The sequence below is a fragment of the Suillus subalutaceus genome (genome assembly GCF_016647625.1).
Source record: "Suillus subalutaceus strain FC151 chromosome Unknown DFJ58scaffold_26, whole genome shotgun sequence".
Classification (NCBI taxonomy): domain Eukaryota; kingdom Fungi; phylum Basidiomycota; class Agaricomycetes; order Boletales; family Suillaceae; genus Suillus; species Suillus subalutaceus.
Genome location: NW_024540275.1, coordinates 89,327 through 109,316, shown reverse-complemented (window position 1 = coordinate 109,316; position 19,990 = coordinate 89,327). Strand labels below are relative to the sequence as shown.

General features: G+C 48.5%; 3 protein-coding genes across 3 annotated transcripts; 1 reads left to right on the top strand and 2 right to left on the bottom strand.

Moving 5' to 3' along the window:
* Positions 1-503: 503 nt before the first annotated feature.
* DFJ58DRAFT_231521 (L-aminoadipate-semialdehyde dehydrogenase) lies at positions 504-4,670 on the top strand. The gene is made up of 15 exons (XM_041379369.1): positions 504-762; positions 818-1,004; positions 1,056-1,441; positions 1,492-1,789; positions 1,852-2,024; positions 2,073-2,186; positions 2,238-2,768; positions 2,821-2,885; positions 2,944-3,118; positions 3,175-3,456; positions 3,507-3,544; positions 3,590-3,769; positions 3,821-3,897; positions 3,948-4,021; positions 4,073-4,670. The coding sequence occupies exons 1-15, from the start codon at positions 667-669 to the stop codon at positions 4,532-4,534; spliced, it is 3,138 nt and encodes a 1,045-aa protein (XP_041246414.1). The 5' UTR covers positions 504-666; the 3' UTR covers positions 4,535-4,670.
* A 337-nt stretch (positions 4,671-5,007) lies between these two features.
* DFJ58DRAFT_725359 (uncharacterized protein) lies at positions 5,008-7,399 on the bottom strand (the record flags this gene model as incomplete). Its single annotated transcript, XM_041385231.1, has 3 exons — positions 5,008-5,444; positions 5,641-5,820; positions 5,878-7,399. The coding sequence occupies 3 exons, from the start codon at positions 7,397-7,399 to the stop codon at positions 5,008-5,010; spliced, it is 2,139 nt and encodes a 712-aa protein (XP_041246413.1).
* A 1,927-nt stretch (positions 7,400-9,326) lies between these two features.
* On the bottom strand, positions 9,327-10,133 carry DFJ58DRAFT_656796 (uncharacterized protein; the record flags this gene model as incomplete). The annotated part of the gene is made up of 1 exon (XM_041381941.1): positions 9,327-10,133. A coding segment is annotated over one exon (807 nt), but the record flags the coding sequence as incomplete, so codon positions are not given.
* Between the last annotated feature and the right edge of the window lie 9,857 nt (positions 10,134-19,990).

Sequence of the window (19,990 nt, the reverse complement as noted above, 5' to 3'; positions counted from 1 at the left end):
CAGTACTGTTAGGAGGCAAGAGACGCGACGTCAGCGAAAGAATAACTCTTGGAACTAATGAAGATGGGCTCTTCGGGGTCTTGCATGGGCTTGAAGGAGTAATGCTCGTACCTTGAAAGTGACACAACTTCTGGAAACCGATAATTTTCGGACGAGTACTGTACTTCTATGTCACGAACACGAAATCTGCAGCAGCGATATCAAACCCACAGTCACGGTATTGATGCGTCGGAGTTTCGCCCGCCGAAGTTTCAACCCGAGTTTGAGCTAGTCTATCAGTTACGCCACTCCGACTTATTATCAGAGTTACGCCACTGGCACTCCGACATATGACAAGCATCCAATGGCGCTGCTGGTTTTATCTTGTTCAGATGTCCGAGTCATGGTCCAATTAGATGGTCAAGGTTACTAACTTTGCAGCTCGGTGGCACGCAATCTACAGTTGCCTCCTATGATACACGGAGGTACAGTAGGAACAAGGGACTGGTCACTCGGTATAGGTGCCTGAGGATTTCGATCTGACAAAATCCTCTTCGTGGGAGTCGGGTATACTGCTTAACTGAGCAGTGACTACCGAGTCCTTTAAAACAGGCCCGAAGTTGCCAATGGGGATACTAGTACGCTTCAGATACCCTTCAAGATCAGTGATTGAACGACCTAAGTACCATGTCCACGATATACTCGCTCAACCACCTTATAGCCGAACGTGCTCGCAATCACCCAAACCTTGAAATCTTGGGCATACCAGACAAGGACTTCAATGTAAGTACGACATGTTGCTTAAATTCTGTGGGTGAAATTGACAGCAGCCACAAAGTGCATCAAGTATACTCTGGCTGACCTCGATGCGTCAGCGTCCTTGTTGGCCCACCACCTACGGGATAACGGACTACTCAATGGACGTTCCAAAGGGGATACCACCAGTAGGATGACAGTTGGAATCCTAGGCGTTAGCAACATAAGTTATGTAGTGACCGAGTTGACGCTTTATCGAATGGGCTACTGTTAGTGCATAACACAGCAGTCTGGCTCTGACTTTGCCAATCTTTCTACAGGTGTACTCTTCTTGTCGCCGAATAACTCTCCTTCTGCGATTGCCCACCTCTTGACCGTGACAAATGCAACCCACATAATAGTGCAAGACCTGCTACTACCTTCCGCAACAGCAGCTCTTACCCATCTCAGCAACCCCGGTGCTGTGACGATCATCAACCAGCCTTCACCTGACGTCTTCGGCCCAGCCGCTCGTTGTTCGTACCCAGAGAAGACGCGATGGGATCCTGTATTAAAGTGGGAGGATGAATCTCTTCTTCCAGTTACGACCATCCACTCGAGTGGCTCCACTGGTTTCCCAAAGCCAATTACTGTAACCAACAGAGTGGCTATCAGCAACTGCGTGAATTTCGGTCTCACGACTTTAACGACCTTGCCGTTGTATCATGTATGTTGCTCGTATGCCTTACCAGAATCTATTCATTTTGCCTTGAACAGGCACACGGTCACTGCATTCTTCATCGTGCAATCTATTCTACAAAACCACTGTACCTCTTCCCAACTGGATCAATACCATTGACATCCGCCAACGTTATCAGGCTTCTCAAGCAAGCTCCGGACGTGGAGTTACTATCTGGCGTTCCTCTAGCATTAAAACTCCTCGCTGAGACCACTGAAGGTCTGCAGATCCTGAAGAGTCTCAAGCTTGTCTTGTTCGGCGGTAGCGCATGTCCTGACAAGCTCGGTGACTTCCTTGTCAACGAGGGCGTCCGCTTGGTTGGCCATTATGGTCTTAGTGAGTGATATGTTGACAGGTCGAGAGAAACTTGACATCCAGCATGCCTCTTTTCAATGCAGCTGAAATGGGTCAACTCATGACGTCTCTCCGGGACTTTGAGACTGACAAGGGCTGGAATTGGACGCGTGCTAAGGGGCCGCATGTAAACACGAATGTGATCGACTACCTGCGATTCGAACCTCGGGGCGGGGATACCTATGAACTGTTCGTTTTAGATGGCTGGCCCATGAAGGCAAGTATTTATTAACCATTGGATACGTTATCTCAATTACCGACGAAGGTTCTGACCAACCAACCCGATGGGTCATACGCAACAAAAGATCTATTTATCAAGCATCCCACCATCCCAGATACATACAAGTTCATCGGGAGAATCGACGACACCTTGGTCATGGTGTGTGTGTTGAACCAGTTCAAGATAATGTTTATTCAATAACATGCCCAGGTTAATGGCGAGAAGACGAATCCTGTCCCTATGGAACTCACACTTCGCTCGTCGCCCTACATTGCGGATGCCATCATCTTCGGCGCCGGCCGCATTCAAATTGGAGCTCTGATTCTTCCATCCAAAATCGTAAAAGACTGCTCTCCTTCGGAGCTCGCTAAGCTTGTGGCGCCTATCGTCGCCCTCGCCAATGCCGAGGCCCCCTCGCACTCACAGCTTGTGTCGGAAGCCATCGAGTTTCTCCCTTACGGCACGGTGATTCCCCGTGCTGATAAGGGCAGCATTGTGAGACCCCGGGTGTACAAGGAATTTGAAGGCGTCATCAACGAGGTCTATAAACGACTAGAGGGTGACATTGACGAGGACGGGAAGAGACGACTGACCGATGAGGCGGAGGCGAGAACAGCCATCAGAGATATAATCAGCAAGACGGTCGATAGACCGATCGACAACTTAGAAGATGACACCGACCTGTTCGATTTCGGGCTGGACTCGTTGCAGTCTAGCAGAATACGAAACACCATTAAGAGAGTTAGCTCAAACGTTCCGTTGGTTACTGCTTGTAAGCTGAATAACGGCGCAGGAGATCTACCTAGGTGGCAAGAAGCTGTCTCCAAACGTCGTTTTCGAACATCCTTCTATCACGCAGTACGTTCATCCCTTCGTGTCATACCTGTATGCAGTCTTGGCTGAAGTGAACATATAGGATTGCCCGACTCCTAGTTGCAACGTCCTCTGGCAATGAAGGTACTCTGGCGCGACGAAGCTCGCTCGAGATCATGCTGGAACTTGTTAAGAAGTACAGCTCTTTCACTTATACACACAAGGCTCATGTCAATGGAACAAATGGAGCTGCAAGTATCTCAGTCACGCCTCGCGTTGTGAGTCCACTGTTGTACTTTCCAAAGTCCTACTTCTGATTGCGATATTGATGTAGGTTGTGTTGACTGGTGCGACTGGGTCTCTGGGAGCATATATTCTGGATGAACTACTTTCGGACCCTTCTGTGGCCACTGTTTACTGTCTGTGCAGAGCAAAGGACGATGCAGATGCGTCCAGTCGCATAACAGCTTCCATGAAGACAAGGAAGCTATCATCTCACAATGAGAAGTTTCAATTGCGTGTCAAAGCTCTCGCTTGCGACCTGTCTACCGACATGCTTGGACTTCAGTCAAACATGTACAATGAGATCGCAACACGGGCAACACTGATTATCCACGTAAGCATCGAAAATACTACTTAGTTCATTCTCATTAATCTCGTGTGCAGAATGCTTGGGCGGTTAACTTCAACCTTGGTATTTCCAGGCAAGTCCACCTCGATTCGATGAAAACCAACTGACAGAGCAATAGCTTCGAACCACACATCCGTGGAGCTGTCAATTTAATTAATCTCGCCCTTGCATCGCCTCATCCACGACCAGCGGACTTTTACTTCGCATCTTCAATCAGTGCTGTCGGCGCTTGGCGTGGACCAGACTCGATTCCAGAAGCCATCACGGACGATCCCTCTGTCGCTCAGGGGTTGGGCTAGTGAGCTCGTGCCTCGCGCAGTTGACACTCAGATTTTCTGACTTTCGTTAGTGCACAATCGAAGTGGATCACTGAGAAGCTCTGTCAAGTTGCCTCTCAGCAGACACCTATTCGGGCGGGCGTGCTACGTGAGATATCTTCTTTCACCGCGGGGGAATAGTCATTGAAGTGCATGCAGGAATTGGCCAAATGGTGGGAGACTCTCAGAATGGCGTGTGGAACGAGACAGAAGCTATTTCACTCATCATCAAGGTATGAAATCTCGTTATCGATGATATATCTGATTGTCATATTCCGTGGCAGTGCGCAGACACAATCGGAATTCTTCCCAACCTTGAAGAGTCAGTCTCGTGGCTCCCAGTGGACTACGCAGCGAAGGTTATCCTCGATCTGGTCAATATTCCCCCTCAACATTTGCCATTGGGAGAGTGCCCAGTCTGGAATGTGATTCATCCAAAGTTTGTGCAGTGGACGTCCATCCTTTCGTCTCTCCAGCATTCCGGCCTGAAATTTAAAGCGCTCCCGAGGCACGAATGGATGAAGGCTTTGCGTGCTAGCCCTATCGATGAAGTGAACAACCCAAGCCGGAAGCTGTTGACCTTTTTTGAGAACAAGTACGGGCAAGAGGAACTGACTACGCGGTACCCATTATTGACGGTAGAAACTGAGAAAGCAAGTAAGAGTCTCAGGAGCGCACCTATTGCTGATGTTGGACTGGTGGGGAAGTGGGTAGCTGCATGGAGAGAGACAGGTTTTTTAGCTTGAAAGCAGTTGGTTCAACAATCGAGACTGGTATGCTCAGACTCGTCAGTAGATCATCAGATAGAGATATTAGGAATAGACGCTCAGAATTGTACGATTTGAGTAGTGGCATCATGGTTGAATACGAAGGCGAAAGCGGGGTAAGCGGGGGAATCCGAAACGCCAAAACGGGACGAGGTTCGCAAATTACGTGACGGTCCTACCGTATATGGCCCGCCCAGGCTGGCTTTCTAAGCAGGCTGAGGCCGTAGAATTAAGTTGCCTCCACAAGCAAGAGGTGAGGGAAATAAGAATTTATGACATACACCTGGCGTAACTTCGGACGGCCCCCCCACCCTGACAGCGTTACAGTCACTGTAATTTAGCCATATTATAGTAACTATTTCAATCACACAAATGAGGTCTGAGAGCAACAACATCGATTGAAAGTGAGTCATACATGAGCGTACAGCGATAACTAAGAAGCAGCAAGACAGCTAAACAACCAACGAACCAAGCTGGAGGGATGTATGTGTTTGTTTGGAGGCCCAGGGGAGAGACCCAGCGGACTCAAGGGCAGGACGTTTAGGACGAGATCCTGATGCTACAGGTACATTCTCCTTGTCCTGCTCAGACAAATTTCCATATGAGGGCTGCCAGCGATCCTTCGGGATGCGCGAAGCGCCCTGCTCAAGATCTGTAAGTTTCATCACCCTCCAAACGCTTACTGGCAATGGGACCCCCACCTCTCTATGTCCAGGTATGGCGAATTCCTTGTGCTGGCCCAAGATATGCGCCGTCATGTTGTAGTGCCATACGGCTTCGACAGGGAGCATGGGAACCTTTCGGGTGCTCTTTCCGGGCTGGGGAGGGAGTACAGGGTGACAAAGTTCGCATTTGAGGGGTAGGTTGCGACAGGGCTTGTTCTTCGATCCTGAATCGATGGACCCATACCTGAATGAGTGCTGGTATATGCATCTTGTTTCCCAGGTGGGCGCCCCACTGCTTGGTACTGTGATTCTGATGGTGCACTCAGGCACTCCAGAACGACCGCAGAAGCCACATGGGCATGTAAGATCAACCTGGTCACAACGAGTTAGTAAAGTAAGATAATAGATTTAGAAAAAAACTCATGTCTTGCTTCAAAGGCGGCTCCTCAGGAGTGTTGGTCATTGCGTGTAATATATGGCGGCCTATGTGATCCCGCATGTCGAGGACCTTGGCGTCGCAAAGTGGACACATTGTAATGTGCTCGCCTTCGGATGCTGTGAGTTGGCTGCTGGCCTCAATAAAAATGACTGCTGGAGTTCCTAAAATACATCATTGTTAATAGATGGAACACATGGTGAGAGAAACGAGACACTTACCATCTGGAAATTGATAAGGGAATGATTTGACATCAACTGGAGTGACAGATGCAATTGACTTAACTAATACCTTTAGTTCGACTGCTTTTGCCCACAGTAGATCACATGCTGCTTGGAGCACGTCACAAGAGACTTGCCAGGTACTTTGCCCACCACTGACTTGTGAGAATGCATCCATATTAATGTCGTCGCATAGACGAATGAATGTCATCTCAGGGTTAACAGGTTCAATAAGAGTGCCTGGAACAGTCACAATGACGACACGCTCTGTCGAGTTGGAGGTCCCTGGAATCACTGAGTGGGCAGTGACATATCCACCGTCCCATAAGCAATACTGCGCAACATCAGGTGTAGCAGAATCAGTCGGAATAATGGTGAGGAGTTGTCCGGTGATCTTTGCAGTGGTATGCAAGGCTTTCATGACAGTGATGTTAATAGATGTGTGAGACACACCGTTCAGCATCACTGCTGTTGACCGAAGGACTCCGATAGAAAGTGTGTGATTACTGCGAAGGATAGTGAGGAAGATATTGCCAATGAGGAATAAATTACGGTCGGTGATTGGCCCCGCAGACATGTCAATACATTTGTTGACTTTTGTGAAGCCTGAGCGGACACGTTCTAGTTGATTGAGCAACTTTGAGACAAAGTCCTTGTTGATCACTAATCGGCAGATGGTCTGTTTATGGATCCAACGACCACTATACAGCAGGTAGTTGTCTGGGCGAATACCAAACCCTTGCGGCAATGGAGGGGATGACGGATTCATTGAGAACTTGCTAGAAGGTTGAGTAGAAGGAGTGGCATCAGTTGACTCATCAATCAGAGCCTCCTGGAAGGTTAACATGAGCTCCTCGTCCTCCTCATCCTCCTCCCCCTCCAACTCTGCATTAACGTTGTGAATCTCATCTCCATCCTCACATGACAACACTGTTTCCAGGCATTGCAAAGGGGGGACAACTGCAATAGCAGGAGGGAGCTCGGGTACATCACTGGCATCCTGAAGCTCATCCAGAGCAATCCCTAAGTACTTGTTATCTCCAAATGGACACAGCATATCGATCCCGGGCGTGCTAAAGTGTTCTGCAAATGAGTAATGGGCTGAATCAAGCTGTGAAGTTGCTAGGATGGCAAGGGCAGTGTCACGACCATTGCGCCATGCCAAGGGCAGATCGCATTGACAAGAGATGATATCGCCCTTCCAAACATCATGGTTAATATAATCAACACCTTCCTGACACATTAATTTAAGGCGCCAGTGGCCTGGATCAAGTTCTGGATGATGCCTGAAGACACCATTGATATCCTTTGCAGTGCCTAAACGATCGAGGGCCTGGGCGTACGAAGATGCAGAGTTATGGCCCCCAATCATGCGTGTGCGACCGAAAAGTATCTTGAGGGGATCATCCCCGACATCGCCAAGGAAAAAGGGAGCATGTGAATTCAGATCTTGTTGCTTGGTGATGCAGAACATAGAGTTCTTTGTCATGGTCTGAGTGTCATAATACAGTTGATATGACATGAAAGAGTGTTGATGGGCATGGAAAAAGCAAAAGCAAGATGGGAATAATGACTGAGCAATGTGACTTGTTCTGATAGTGAGAGAGAGATGTCGGTGTGGGTATCACAACCTGGCAGGCACATATAAGAAAAGTGCTCAGCCAGTATAAGTGAGTCTCAGCTCTGCCTAGCTGCTATACTCGCAGAATACAAGAACGTTTGACCCTAAAGGGGGAGCAAGGAAAGCAAGGATCCACAGAATGATGCTGAACAACCCTAGTGAATGGCGGTGAAAGCGCGAGAAACGCGCTGAAGGTGTGCGCAGGAAAGCGAAGTGCGAAAGTGCGTGAAGCGCGGTGTAGAGACTCGCATTTCTGCAGGCACATATGGGCACATTTCGCACCTTTTCACAACTCATGACAATTGGCCTGCAATGCACGACTTGCACCATCAGCTATATTCGACTTATATCATGTCCCTAGTCATTTTACACATAACGCGCAGCTTTCCCGCGAAACGCGCCATAGGCGCGGTACTTTCCCGCACAACGCGCAGCATTCCCACACGCGCACCTTGCGCGCTTTATTGCACTTAAGCGCCCTGCATTGCCCTGCATTGCCTATCATCCAGGAACGTCCCTCTATGTCCATCCACCTCATTGGTACGTCATATGCCTTGCCTCGTGGTTTGTAACAAGCATTGCAGCGTTATTACATGTCATTACGTATTCATAGCACTTATTGCTCCTATCCCTTTCGCTTCCGATGCGATTTCCATAGTATAAAGTTGCTGACTTACTACACCATCATTATTACTCCCCTTTGCTGTACTTCCCTCACTATTGGGTTTTACTTTAAAGTAGTAGTCACCACTTGGGCGCACTTTGTGTTTCCAATGGTTATCATTATCCGCCTATACTAGACCTTTATCCGCGCTCGTTATAACACTCGCTCTGCGTTTGCACTCGCTTTGCACATCCGCTTCCTTATCCGTTTCCTTATCCGGTATTTTCCGCACAACGCGTGCCTTAGCGCTCATGTTCCCACGCTCGCGCTTACCTTAGTGCACTCTCTCGCGCTTCGCGCTCACTTCGCTTTTCTTCTTGCGCTTTTCGCGCATCCATCGCACTTCAAGGGTCTTTCTTTCATCTGGTTCTGTGTTCAGTAGCAGTCCCCTTTAGGGTCGAACGTTCTTGCATTCTGCGAGTATAGCAGCTAGGCAGAGCCAAGACTCACTTATACTGGTTGAGCATTTTTAGATATTTCATATCAGCCCAGCCAGGTTGAGATCACCTCAGCAGGAAGGTAGTGCAAGTGGTGCACAAGTGTAGATGGCGGATACTGAGACTGATAAGGGGAAAAGTGCGGATCTAGACGGATACTGATAGTGCCACTAGCTATAGACTGATGCTAGGGCCTCAAAATGATGATGGATACATGCATTGCATGGAACTAACTGGTGATAGATACTGAGTGGTAGGAAGCTGGTGGTAGGAAGCTAAGGTGGAATAGTTGGGTGTAAAACGAACATGAGAGTATGTAAGTTCTACCTAAGCACTCTCCCAGGGCTCGGAGCCGAATAGGGAGCGCTCTAAGTATGTAAATGAGGTAAGGTGATGTAAAGTTAAGGGTGCATAATGAAATGGGAAGTGTAATATGCTAAATATGGTCAGATAACGAAAAGGGACATACTGAGGGACTGGTTGGACGATGGATGGATGCTCCTGGATGCTGTGCGACATAGTGCGCTTAAGCGCAAGAAAGCGCGCAAGGCGCGCACGCAGGAATGCTGTGCATTGTGCGGGAAAGTGTCGCGCCTATGGCACGTTTCGCGGGAAGTGGTGCACTCTATAGGGAAGTCATAGTGGATGATAGTGTGAGTTGTGCCATGAAGGCCAGTTGTCAGAATTCGTAAAATGAACCCATATGAGCCCACAGAAACGCGAGTCTCTACATCGGTGAAAGGTAAAATGATGGACTCAAGCAGAGCACTGAGGAGAGTGATGGATTGGAGGTCTGCATGAGTCTCAATGTCAGTAGAAAACAAGTCGGCGATGGTTGTGTGCTGAAGTTTTGAGAACTCAATCCCAGCATGTTGATGAGAGTACCGAACAAGGGTGAGTCTTGGTGTAACAGAGTCTTGACGAAAAGCTTATGACCGGCAGCACATCGAGTTGCATCACTGTCAGTTGCGAGTGACCAGACTGGTCCGATCTGTGCTGCTGCGCCAGTTGCGTTCCATCTAGCAATTGCTCGGGAAAGGTTCTGCTCTGTGTCATAAGTGTTCTCTGTTTTGCAAGTGGGAGCCACCAATATAGGGAAGATTTCGTCCCGGCCAAAACATGATGCTCCAATGACTGTAAGTTCCTTGCCTAGATGGACCTCCCCATCGTGAATCTTCTGTGCAATGTTCATGGCAGATTTGTACGTCTGAAGAACTGGATCGACGAGGTGTGAGTGTTTCCAACATAGACCGCCAACCTTGTTGTATTTGCTGAAATGAACAGCCATTTCTTCCAGGGCGATTTCATCTATCATGAGACTAACACTGCATAAAGACGCAGAGCTGGTGCAATTGCTAAGAACTATGGCATGGATATTTTGATCGAAGTGTTCGTTATGTATGGGGCTGATAGTGGGAGTGAGAACAGTGAAGGTGGATCGGGTGCGTAGAGTGCGGAGGGAAGGAATGGCGAGTTTCTGGTTCAGTGCAAAGAGGAGCTGATGGCCACCGAGCTTATATACGAGCATAGCGATATCCAGGTTGTTCGCATCATAGCCTCGAGGGTGATACACTCCCTCAAGGGCATCCTCAAGCTTGTTGACCACCTGACGAATGCTGGCACCATTACATAGAGCGACATTGATGATCTGTTGAAGGAAAGGTATGTCTCATTCGGATACAGCCATGAGGAGACAATTATAGTCGTCGAGCTGTGTGAGCGCACTCATATACTTGCGTGAATCATTTAGCTGCTAATCAGAGTTAGTATGTACACGAAAAAAACATAAAGCGGATGTACCTGCAGCTTCAACTGCTTGATTTGTTCTGCGTAAGTCCTTGCAACGTCCTGCACATGTGCAAGACCTAAAAACTTGTAGTTAGTGTGCGCTTTTGGAGTGCGTGCAATGTCTGCCAGACGTTCAATGTGAAGAGGGATCTCAGTGCATTCATCACAGGGACTACCATATGACAAGCAGCGCTTAGACTGGAGGCGAAGAGCGCTGGGATTTCGAGTGTCTATGAAGAAGGGTAGGGTGTCTGGGCCATTGTGATAGCGCTCCCAAGGAAAGAGCATAATGAAAGGGTGGAGGTCCTCTGGCCAGATGATGGGAACTCCAGTGCAGATGCTATTAAAAGCAGGTGCAGGTGAGAGAGCATGACGAGGTCTGCAGGCATATGATGTAAGTACGTATTAAAGCCGAAATGAAACATACTTGTGATCAGACGTAAGACTCAGGGAATGAGACAAAGGCGCATCAGACATGGTCCAATTAAGTACAGGTTTGTTTTTGTTGGTTGATGCCTTGATGCACTTACGGCTGCCTCGATGGCTGCTCAACGAGCTGAACTGCCCAGGATACCAGAGAGGAAGTTGGGATGATACACTCGTTTGGACCCATTCATGGCAGTCAGGGCAGAGCAGCCTCCATCGTTGTTGGGAACCAATGGTTACCGGTGTCCTCTTACTTAAGGGTCTTATATACAACACATATATAGTGACAGCACAACTATATAGGATAAGACTTCTTGCCAGTCCTTAAGTACACGGTCTACGACTTTTCTAGTTTTCGTGGTAGATAACGTGTGAGTTCTTGGGAGGGTTTACTTAAAAATGTCCCCTTCTTGCTTTCTCTCTGTAGGTTTGCTTTGAGGTCTTTTGTCAATTAAATAGGTTTATTTCACCCTATGAAAGTTTGCCTCAATGTGAAGTAGTTCTCTTAGTTTGATTCTCCCTTCCTACGAAAGAGAGAGGTTATTTGTATGTGTGAAGTTTAGTTTAAGTTTAGTGGGTTAGTTTGTTATATAGTCAACCCCTGTAAGGTAGTATATAACTCAGATAGATGTTTCTTAGTCTTACTTCAAGGCACTAGTTTTGCCTGCACTTTATTTCTTAGGTAATCTCACTTGATTTGAGAACAGGGTTTTTAAAGTGGGAAGTCTAGATTGACAGTGGCAAAATGGGCTCCTTTATACCTTTTTGGAGGCCATCTTACTAAGCATGATTCAGCACATGGATTGGTAAGAACATTCTTACAAATCAATCCTTTTGGTGTGTTGAGTCAGCTTGTTTACTAACTAGCTTATTAATACAATGTAATATTACAAAGAAAGATGAATAAAAGACATGAGTCATCCCAAGGATTGGTAAGAACATGCTTACAAACCAATCTTTTGAGTGAGCTGAATCAGCCTTCTTACTAAGTAGCTTATAAATACACTTGCAAGTCTTACAAAGCATGACAAATCATGACAAAAACATGATGAGTCAAGTTGAATCCTTACAAATCAGATTATTAACCAGTCACATGACAAGCTTACAAACATGCTTTGTGGCTGGAGAGGAAGTCTGATGGATAAATATGCCTAGAAAAATGGAAACAGATAGAATCTCATGGAACAAAATAGAAATACATGGAAAAAATGGAAGTGAAGTTTTGAAAGTGAAAATACTAGCTAATAACTAAGGAAAAATGATGGGGTAACTTGGTGATAAGATACAGTCTGGTGTATTATACCTTCCTTATTACTCCTGCTATGTATATGTCATGGTATGAGTCACATACCATGCATGACACCGGTAGTACCTTAGCCATGTACACGTTGTAGAGTGAGTCCGGCGTGTTTATTAATAGTTGTTCCTCGATATTAATCTCAGAATCAGGGACCGAGAGAGAAGATGAGCCCTGTGAGTCTGAATCTGCCTAGTATGAGCTGGGACCTTGAGAAGGAGGTGATAAGTTAGGGAAATCTTGCGAGTATGCTGTGGTATCTTCTGATAATCGTATGTTGAAGTCTATGTCTGGGCTATTAGAATGCCCAGATGCCGATGAATTTGTATTGGTGTCTGATCCGATGAAGACCATTATTTGATGCGAGGTGGCTATATGCGCCTCATTTCTGATGGGAGCCGAGTTTTCGTAACATGCTGAGAAATCGGACTGAGTGTGTGCATGCAACATAGAATACATGATGAATGAGAGTATGCAAAAATGAACGAGTCATTACTGATGGTGTGAGGGAGAGAGATTTCACGATGAGAGGCAGGGAGCAAATGGAGAAAGGAGCTAGTAGATAAATTATCTCAGTCTCGAAGAGAAGGACTCTACAGTTTTGGGTAAGTACCTAGTAGATAAATTCTAAAGTACTTGTTAGCTCGTAGGATGTAAATGAATGATTCTGGTACTCACATCTCAGTCTCGAAGAGAAGGACTGAGATGTTTCTATGGGGGTGCACATTATTTTATCAGATGGGTAGAATAGGGTAAGGATATAATAGTGAAACCAAAAGTATCGGGACAAGGCTCGGCCAATGTCATCTGCACTCGTACCTAGTCCTTCAGTTCCTTATTCCTTCAGATGACTCGGACTCCAACAAGAGATGAGGCACGTCAATACATGTATGAGGCGCATCATATCAATATTGATGTGTCACATTATATTGGTCACATGTTCTCAATTTTTACAACCAGAAACATTGATTTGGCTAGTAGCATCATTGCACGCTTTGATCTCATCGATCTGACTATCTATATGTGTTCTTAAGTAGCAAAAATGGGGGCCTTACAGTGTTCAGTTAAAGAATTTATTGAGATCCTAGACCGCTGTTGAGGAACTCAGAACACTGCTCTCGAAACTTCAAGTGGCTGTATATTAAGGTTTTGTAGATTATATAACGACGAGCCCCATGTTGGGAATTAAGGTTTCGCTCACCTCTTGTCCACAGGACCACAGTAAGTGTGATCCCTGCAACAACTTGGTCATCCTAACATCTCAGTCTGTTCTCTACTATACAATGCTATTATGTACACAATATATATTTCATTTTACACTGTGGGAAGTAAAAACACTGAAGGTCAGTGTATAGAATCCTGAAAGTCAATGTTCAAAATACTGACTTTCAGGGTTTTGTGCATTATGACCGCAGTCATAGTCAGAACAAAAAGTTAAGCTATGCCAGAATTCAGTGTCTAGAGCCCTGAAAGTGACATTTTTCAGTGTCAAAAACACTGACATTAATGGTATTGTTTCGCAAATAAATTCACAAATCAAAAAATACAATTAAGTGGGGTTGAACTCACAATCTGCAAAGCACAGGAAACACCACAGAGAATTCCGGCCGACATGCGACCCGTTAAGCCATAAGGCCTTTAGAAATTATGGTGAGACGTAGTATATATGTAACTCGCGCGGACTTAGAAAAAAAAAGACGAAGGCAATACCTTATAGAATAATTTCATCAAGTAATTCAGTGTTTTAAGTACTGACAACACTGGCCAAGTGAACACTGAAAAATCAGTCAGTGTTTTAATCACTGACAGCACTGACCAAGTGAACATTGAAAAATCAGTCAGTGTTTTAAGCACTGACGGATGTGAACACTGAAAATAACAGGTTTTTTTCCAGTGTCTACAACACTGGGATTTGTCATTCAGTGTTTCTCACACTTACTTTCAGGGTATTTACTTCCCACAGTGTTTAGCTCTTCTCTCCCTGTGCACTCACCTGTCATCACAACAAAATCATATTCATGTGTCATAGAGAGTTTGTAATAAGCCTCCAGACACTGCAGAGGCTGTACTGCTGGTATGAAACTAAACCCTGATACTTACTGTGGATTGATACAAAATGCAACGAAAAGTAAATACAAATATACTTGACTACAGTCACAGACTAAGTACATCATGACACTGTCACACTGGCAGATGCTTAGAGACAACATCTTCAATAACAAGCGATCAACTAAATGTGATCCAGCATCCTACTGGTGCTCCTGCCAGTCTTGCGTAGCAAACACTGTTTGATTCATTTCCGACGTTTTGATGGGTTATTAGAGGTGTCCGATTCGAGTGCACTGTTGCTATTGACCGAAGTTCGCTTTCTAGATGTGCCAACATGGAGTACAGTGGTGTTGGGCCTCGGAGAGGAGAAGGGTGGCCGAAGCTTCCGTTGTTGAGTGCCAGGAATTGGGACCGATGGCTGACAACCGTTCATTAGGCTGTGCGTTGAAGGTTCAAACTGTGGATGAGAGAGAATTGAGAGAGGTTCACAAAATGAAAAAAAGTCAAACCTGAAGCAAGGGAATAACCTTTGCAAGTTTCTCCCCCTTGGATAAAATATCAAGACAAGACCGCAGCCCCTTCAAACACCACTGCCGTTCGAGCCAAGAAAGGAGGTGACGCTTCCAGAAAACCCGGAATATATGATTGAGAGTGTCGTCCCATGGTTTTGGAGCACGCGACAGGTGAACAACCCAGTTTTGAGATGCATACTTGAGAGCGTCGGAAGATGATTGACTTCGATTCCGTGCCTCGTTTGCAAAAGCTATAAAGAGATTCATAGTACGGATGATCTCCCTGTCAGGAACTTCTGGCGATGCAGAGGTGAAATGATCTTGGGGTATCAACGCCAGGAACATCGGAAACATCAAGAAATCTGGTAAGCTTTTCAGCTGCTGGACTACTTTGAAGGTTGGCAGTATAGCGAATTCTGGGACAATGATATAGTTGCTGATTGCTTCCAACGAACTCGAGAATTCTTCCATAGACGCCCATACGGACCCCGCAGGAGTAGATTGCCACGCTTGGCCATGGGGCATCTGGAGCCAGTGTCGTCCTCCCTCGGTCTGAAGCCACTCTCGTCCTCCCTCAGTCTGTAACCAGTCTCGTCCTCCCTGGGTCGGCAACCAGTCTCGTCCGCGCTGGATCTGTAGCCAGTCTCGTCCTCCCTCGGTCTGCAGCCAGCGTTGTCCTCTCCAGGTCTGCAGCCAGTGTCGCCCTCTCTGGGTCTGCAGCCACTCTCGTCCTCCTTGGGTCTGCAGCCACTCTCGTCCTCTCTCGGTCTGCAGCCACTCTCGTCCTCTCCAGGTCTGCAGCCAGTGTCGTCCTCCCTCGGTCTGCAGCCACTCCCGTCCTCCCTCGGTCTGCAGCCACCACTCTCGTCCTCTCCAGGACTGCAGCCAGTCTTGTCCCCCCTCGGTCTGCAGCCAGTCTTGTCCTCTCCAGGTCTGCAGCCAGCGTCGTCCTGCCTCGGTCTGCAGCAAGTCTCGCCCTGCCTCGGTCTGCAGCCAGTCTCGTCCTGCCTCGGTCTGCAGCCAGCGACGGCCTTCCTCGGTCTGCAACCAGTCTCGTCCTGCCTCGGTCTCCAGCCAGTCTCGTCCTCCCTCGGTCTCCAGCCACCACTCACGTCCTCCCTCGGTCTCCAGCCACCACTCACGTCCTCCCTCGGTCTCCAGCCACCACTCACGTCCTCCCTCGGTCTCCAGCCACCACTCACGTCCTCCCTCGGTCTCCAGCCAGTCTCGTCCTCCCTCGTCCTCCAGCCAGTCATGTCCTTCGTCGGTCTGCAGCCACCACTCTCGACCTGCCTTGGTCTCCAGCCAGTCTCGTCCACCCTCGGTCTGCAGCCAGACTCTTCCACCCTCGGTCTGCAGCCAGTGTAGCACTCCCTCGGTCTGCAGCCAGTCTCGTCCTCCCTCGGTCTGCAGCCAGTCTCGTCCTCTCCAGGTCTGCAGCCAGTGTCCTCCTCCCTCGGTCTGCAGCCAGTCTCGTCCTCTCTCGGTCTGCAGCCACTCTCGACCTCCCTCGGTCTGCAGCCAACATCGACCTCTCTCGGTCTGTAGCCACCACTCTCGTCCTGCCTTGCTCTGCAGCCAGTGTCGTCCTTTCTCGCTCTGCAACCAGTGTCAGTGTCGCCCTCCCTCGGTCTGCAGCCAGGCTCGTCCTCCTAAGATCTGCAGCCAGTGTCGACCTCCCTCGGTCTGCAGCCAGTCTCGTCCTGCCACGGTCTGCAGCCAGTCTCGCCCATTCGTGGTCCGCAGCCACTGCCATCCTATCTCGGTCTGCAGCCACTCTTGTCCTCGCTCGCTCTGCAGCCACTCTCGTCCTCCTTCGGTCTGCGGCCACCACTCTCCCTCTTCATCGGTCTCCAGCCAATCTTTCCCTCCATCGGTCTGCAGCCACTCTCGTCCTCCTTCGGTCTGCAGCCAGCGTCGTCCTTCCTCAGTCTGCAGCCAGCGCTGTCCTTCCTGGGTCTGCAGCCAGTCTTTTCCTCCCTCGGTCTGCAGCCAGTCTTGTCCTCTCCAGGTCTGCAGCCAGTCTCGTCCTCCTTCGGTCTCCAGCCAGCGTCGTCCTTCCTCGGTCTCCAGCCAGCACTGTCCTTCCTCGGTCTCCAGCCACTCCCGTCCTCCCTCGGTCTCCAGCCACTCCCGTCCTCCCTCGGTCTGCAACCAGTCTCGTCCTTCCTCGGTCTCCAGCCAATCCCGTCCTCCCTCGGTCTCCAGCCAATCCCGTCCTCCCTCGGTCTCCAGCCACTCCCGTCCTCCCTCGGTCTCCAGCCAGTCCCGTCCTCCCTCGGTCTGCAACCAGTCTCGTCCTTCCTCGGTCTCCAGCCACCACTCTCGTCCTGCCTTGGTCTGCAGCCAGTCTCGTCCTGCCTCGGTCTGCAGCCAGTCTCGTCCTTCCTGGGACTGCAGCCAGTGCCGTCCTTCCTGGGACTGCAGCCAGTCTCGTCCTCCCTCGGTCTGCAGCCAGTCTCGTCTTCCCTCGGTCTGCAGCCACTCCCGTCCTCCCTCGGTCTGCAGCCACTCTTGTCCTCCATCGGTCTGCAGCCACTCTCGTCCTCCCTCGGTCTGCATCCACTCCCGTCCTCCCTCGATCTGTAGCCAGTCTCGCCCATTCGTGGTCTGCACCCAGGCACGCCCGTCCACGGTCCCCAGCCAATATTGTAAATCTGAAGCACGATCTCCCCGAAGCCATAGCATACAGATGAGAACTGACAGTGGCTCTGGTGGCCGAACGAGGAAGGATAGCAAACCTTCTAATTGATGGGGGTACTCAGGTTGCATAGCTTCAAGTTGGCTCTGTTTCTTCAGTTCTAAGAGCGCATCCAAAAGGGCCGTGCTTTCTGGAAAACTTTTCATCATCAAGCGAAAAGAGGAATCAGCGAGTAGGGAGTGGGGTGATGCGATATCGAATACTTGAGGGAGGTCGCAGTTTGAGGGGTCGGAAGCGTAGTCGCGAACGGACGAGTGATAGATATTCACGGGGAGAGTGCTGTCGGTAGGAATATCCATGACAGACCGTAGCTGCACTAGCGTTGCCTCAACATCACAACCCTGGCCAGGGCCAAGAAGTTTCGAGATTTGTGACAGCGGCAGAGGGTCCGCAAGCGCAGTGACAATGGACAAGTATAGGTATGCCCGCGTGGGGTCAGCACATGTGGAAAGGATACGGTCGTATAACTTGTACACATGCGTTCCTGGTAGCAGCTCGCTCGTCAGTTCGAGCATCAATTGTAACTTATCACGAGGATCCTTGTATCCATCACCGATAATAAACTTCATCATCGTAGACGCTACAATGAAACTGTCTGCCCGCTCGGATCGCCAGCTTCGCGAGATCATCCTTCGATGGCTAAGGGAAATCAGTATGGCGACTTGCCAGCTCTGCGAAGGAATGCTGCAAGAATACATATATGTCGTTGTCAACATCGGCGCCGTCGAGCGAGACGATGGTAGTAATATTCTCCCCAGAAGTTTTCACGGGTATTTCGCACAACAACGGCTGCACCTCCTTGTTCTGAAAGGCTTTGCAGATATGCGATTCCGAGCGACTCGTGAGGAGAATGTGTGTAACGGGTAGATCAGGCTCACGAAGAGCCCGTGCAAGGGAAAGGATAAGATCAGTAAGCTCGGTTTCGGATGCGCATTCATCAAGGGCATCAATAACAAACGTCAAAGGCGGACACTCGCGCAATCTGGATCGAAGCCGCTGGAGAGGTTTGAGAAAGAGAGCCTCCATCTGGTCACAGAGAGGTGTGTCGGGGTCTAGTAGAGCAGGGTTGTCGCGGATGACTCTGTTCACATCATTCCGGATGGATGGAAAATTGTTGGCAAGTTGGTAGGCAAGCGTTGCAAAGAAATATCCAGCCGTGCAACGTTTCGTGTGCTTGCGCGAGAAAAAGAATGTTCCCGCTAGCCGCTTTTCGACATTCGTCCCCTCTGTTACTTTTAGAACTTGCATCTTCTCTGCTACGGTGAACGCGACGGCAGACTTTCCGACACCTGCCGTGCCATGCAGCCATATAAGTTGATTCTTCTTCTCTTCGTCCAGTGATTGGTGGATGTATTTGAGGAGATCCACTCGGGTCCCTTCCAGACACTTCGGGTGGGGCTGACGTTCTCGGGAGTTATATTGAGCACCCTTGACAGCAACTTGGGACAGCCTCGCCAAAGTTCCTTCAAACGATGGAAAAACTTTCAAAAGGGTCAGAAAGCGAGAGAGGGACAAGAGTGAGAAAATCTGACATTGTTCCTCACTCATTCACGAAGGTTGGGATATGCGTGATGAAATGGACAAATTGAGAGTACTAGCTGAGTGCAGTTAGAAATCATCTAAGTGATATTTATCTCCGGGGACGACGTACGAAGATTTGAAGGATCTGTTGGAGTCAAAGTAAGTTGCTTAGGATCCCAAAGCGCGATGGAGATGGGATGGGATGTGATAAATAGATGTTTCAATCTATGGCAAGCTTGCTGGATGGTTGGATACAGTTCAAGGACGAGTAGGTGCTTGTCGGGTTGCAGGAACCCACGAAGTTGCTGTGCATGCTGTACTAGTAGTATTATAGTCTTCAAATGTGTTGAAGTAGAAATATACTAGGAGAGATATTCTTGTTCAAGTAAAAACCTGTAAATTTTGCAGTATATAAGGCGTATCGTCTGCGTCCGAATATTTCCATCTCATCTCCTACTTCAGATTCTTAACGTTAACAGCAATATAATTCAAAACACTGAATTTCAGCTTCGGCGCTCTAGTAGTAATACTATACTTAGCCTTCGTCCGACTTATAATTAGTCTACATGGATACCTAGAAGTCCGAGGTCAGCTCGAAAGACCGGTCCGGTCGTATATCTTTAATTATCGTCTTACTAGGGGCTAACGGCCTGCCTAGACACAAGACTCGTGTCCCTGCTTCAAGTTGTTGCTTCAACACCCCCATACTGGGCAGGCCTAAATAATCCAGAATTAAAATCCATCGGTTCACAGGCATCCAACGACGCTATCTTGTTGGGATGCGAATCACGATCGAATCAGATGATCAAGGTTGCTAACTTTGCGACTCGGTGGTGGTGGTCACGCGCAGCGGCAATCCACAGCAGCGGCCTCCTACGATGCACGGAAGTACAGTAGGAACAGGGGACTGATCACTTGGTATAGGTGCCTGGGGATTTCGATCCGACAAAACCCACTTCCCACGTTAGTGGGAAGTGGGGATACTGCTTAATCAATCTACTGAGCTGACTATCGAGTCCTTTAAAATAGGCCCGAAGTTGCCAATGGCGAAAACGGCTTCAGATACCCTTCATCAGCGATTGAACAACCTAAATACC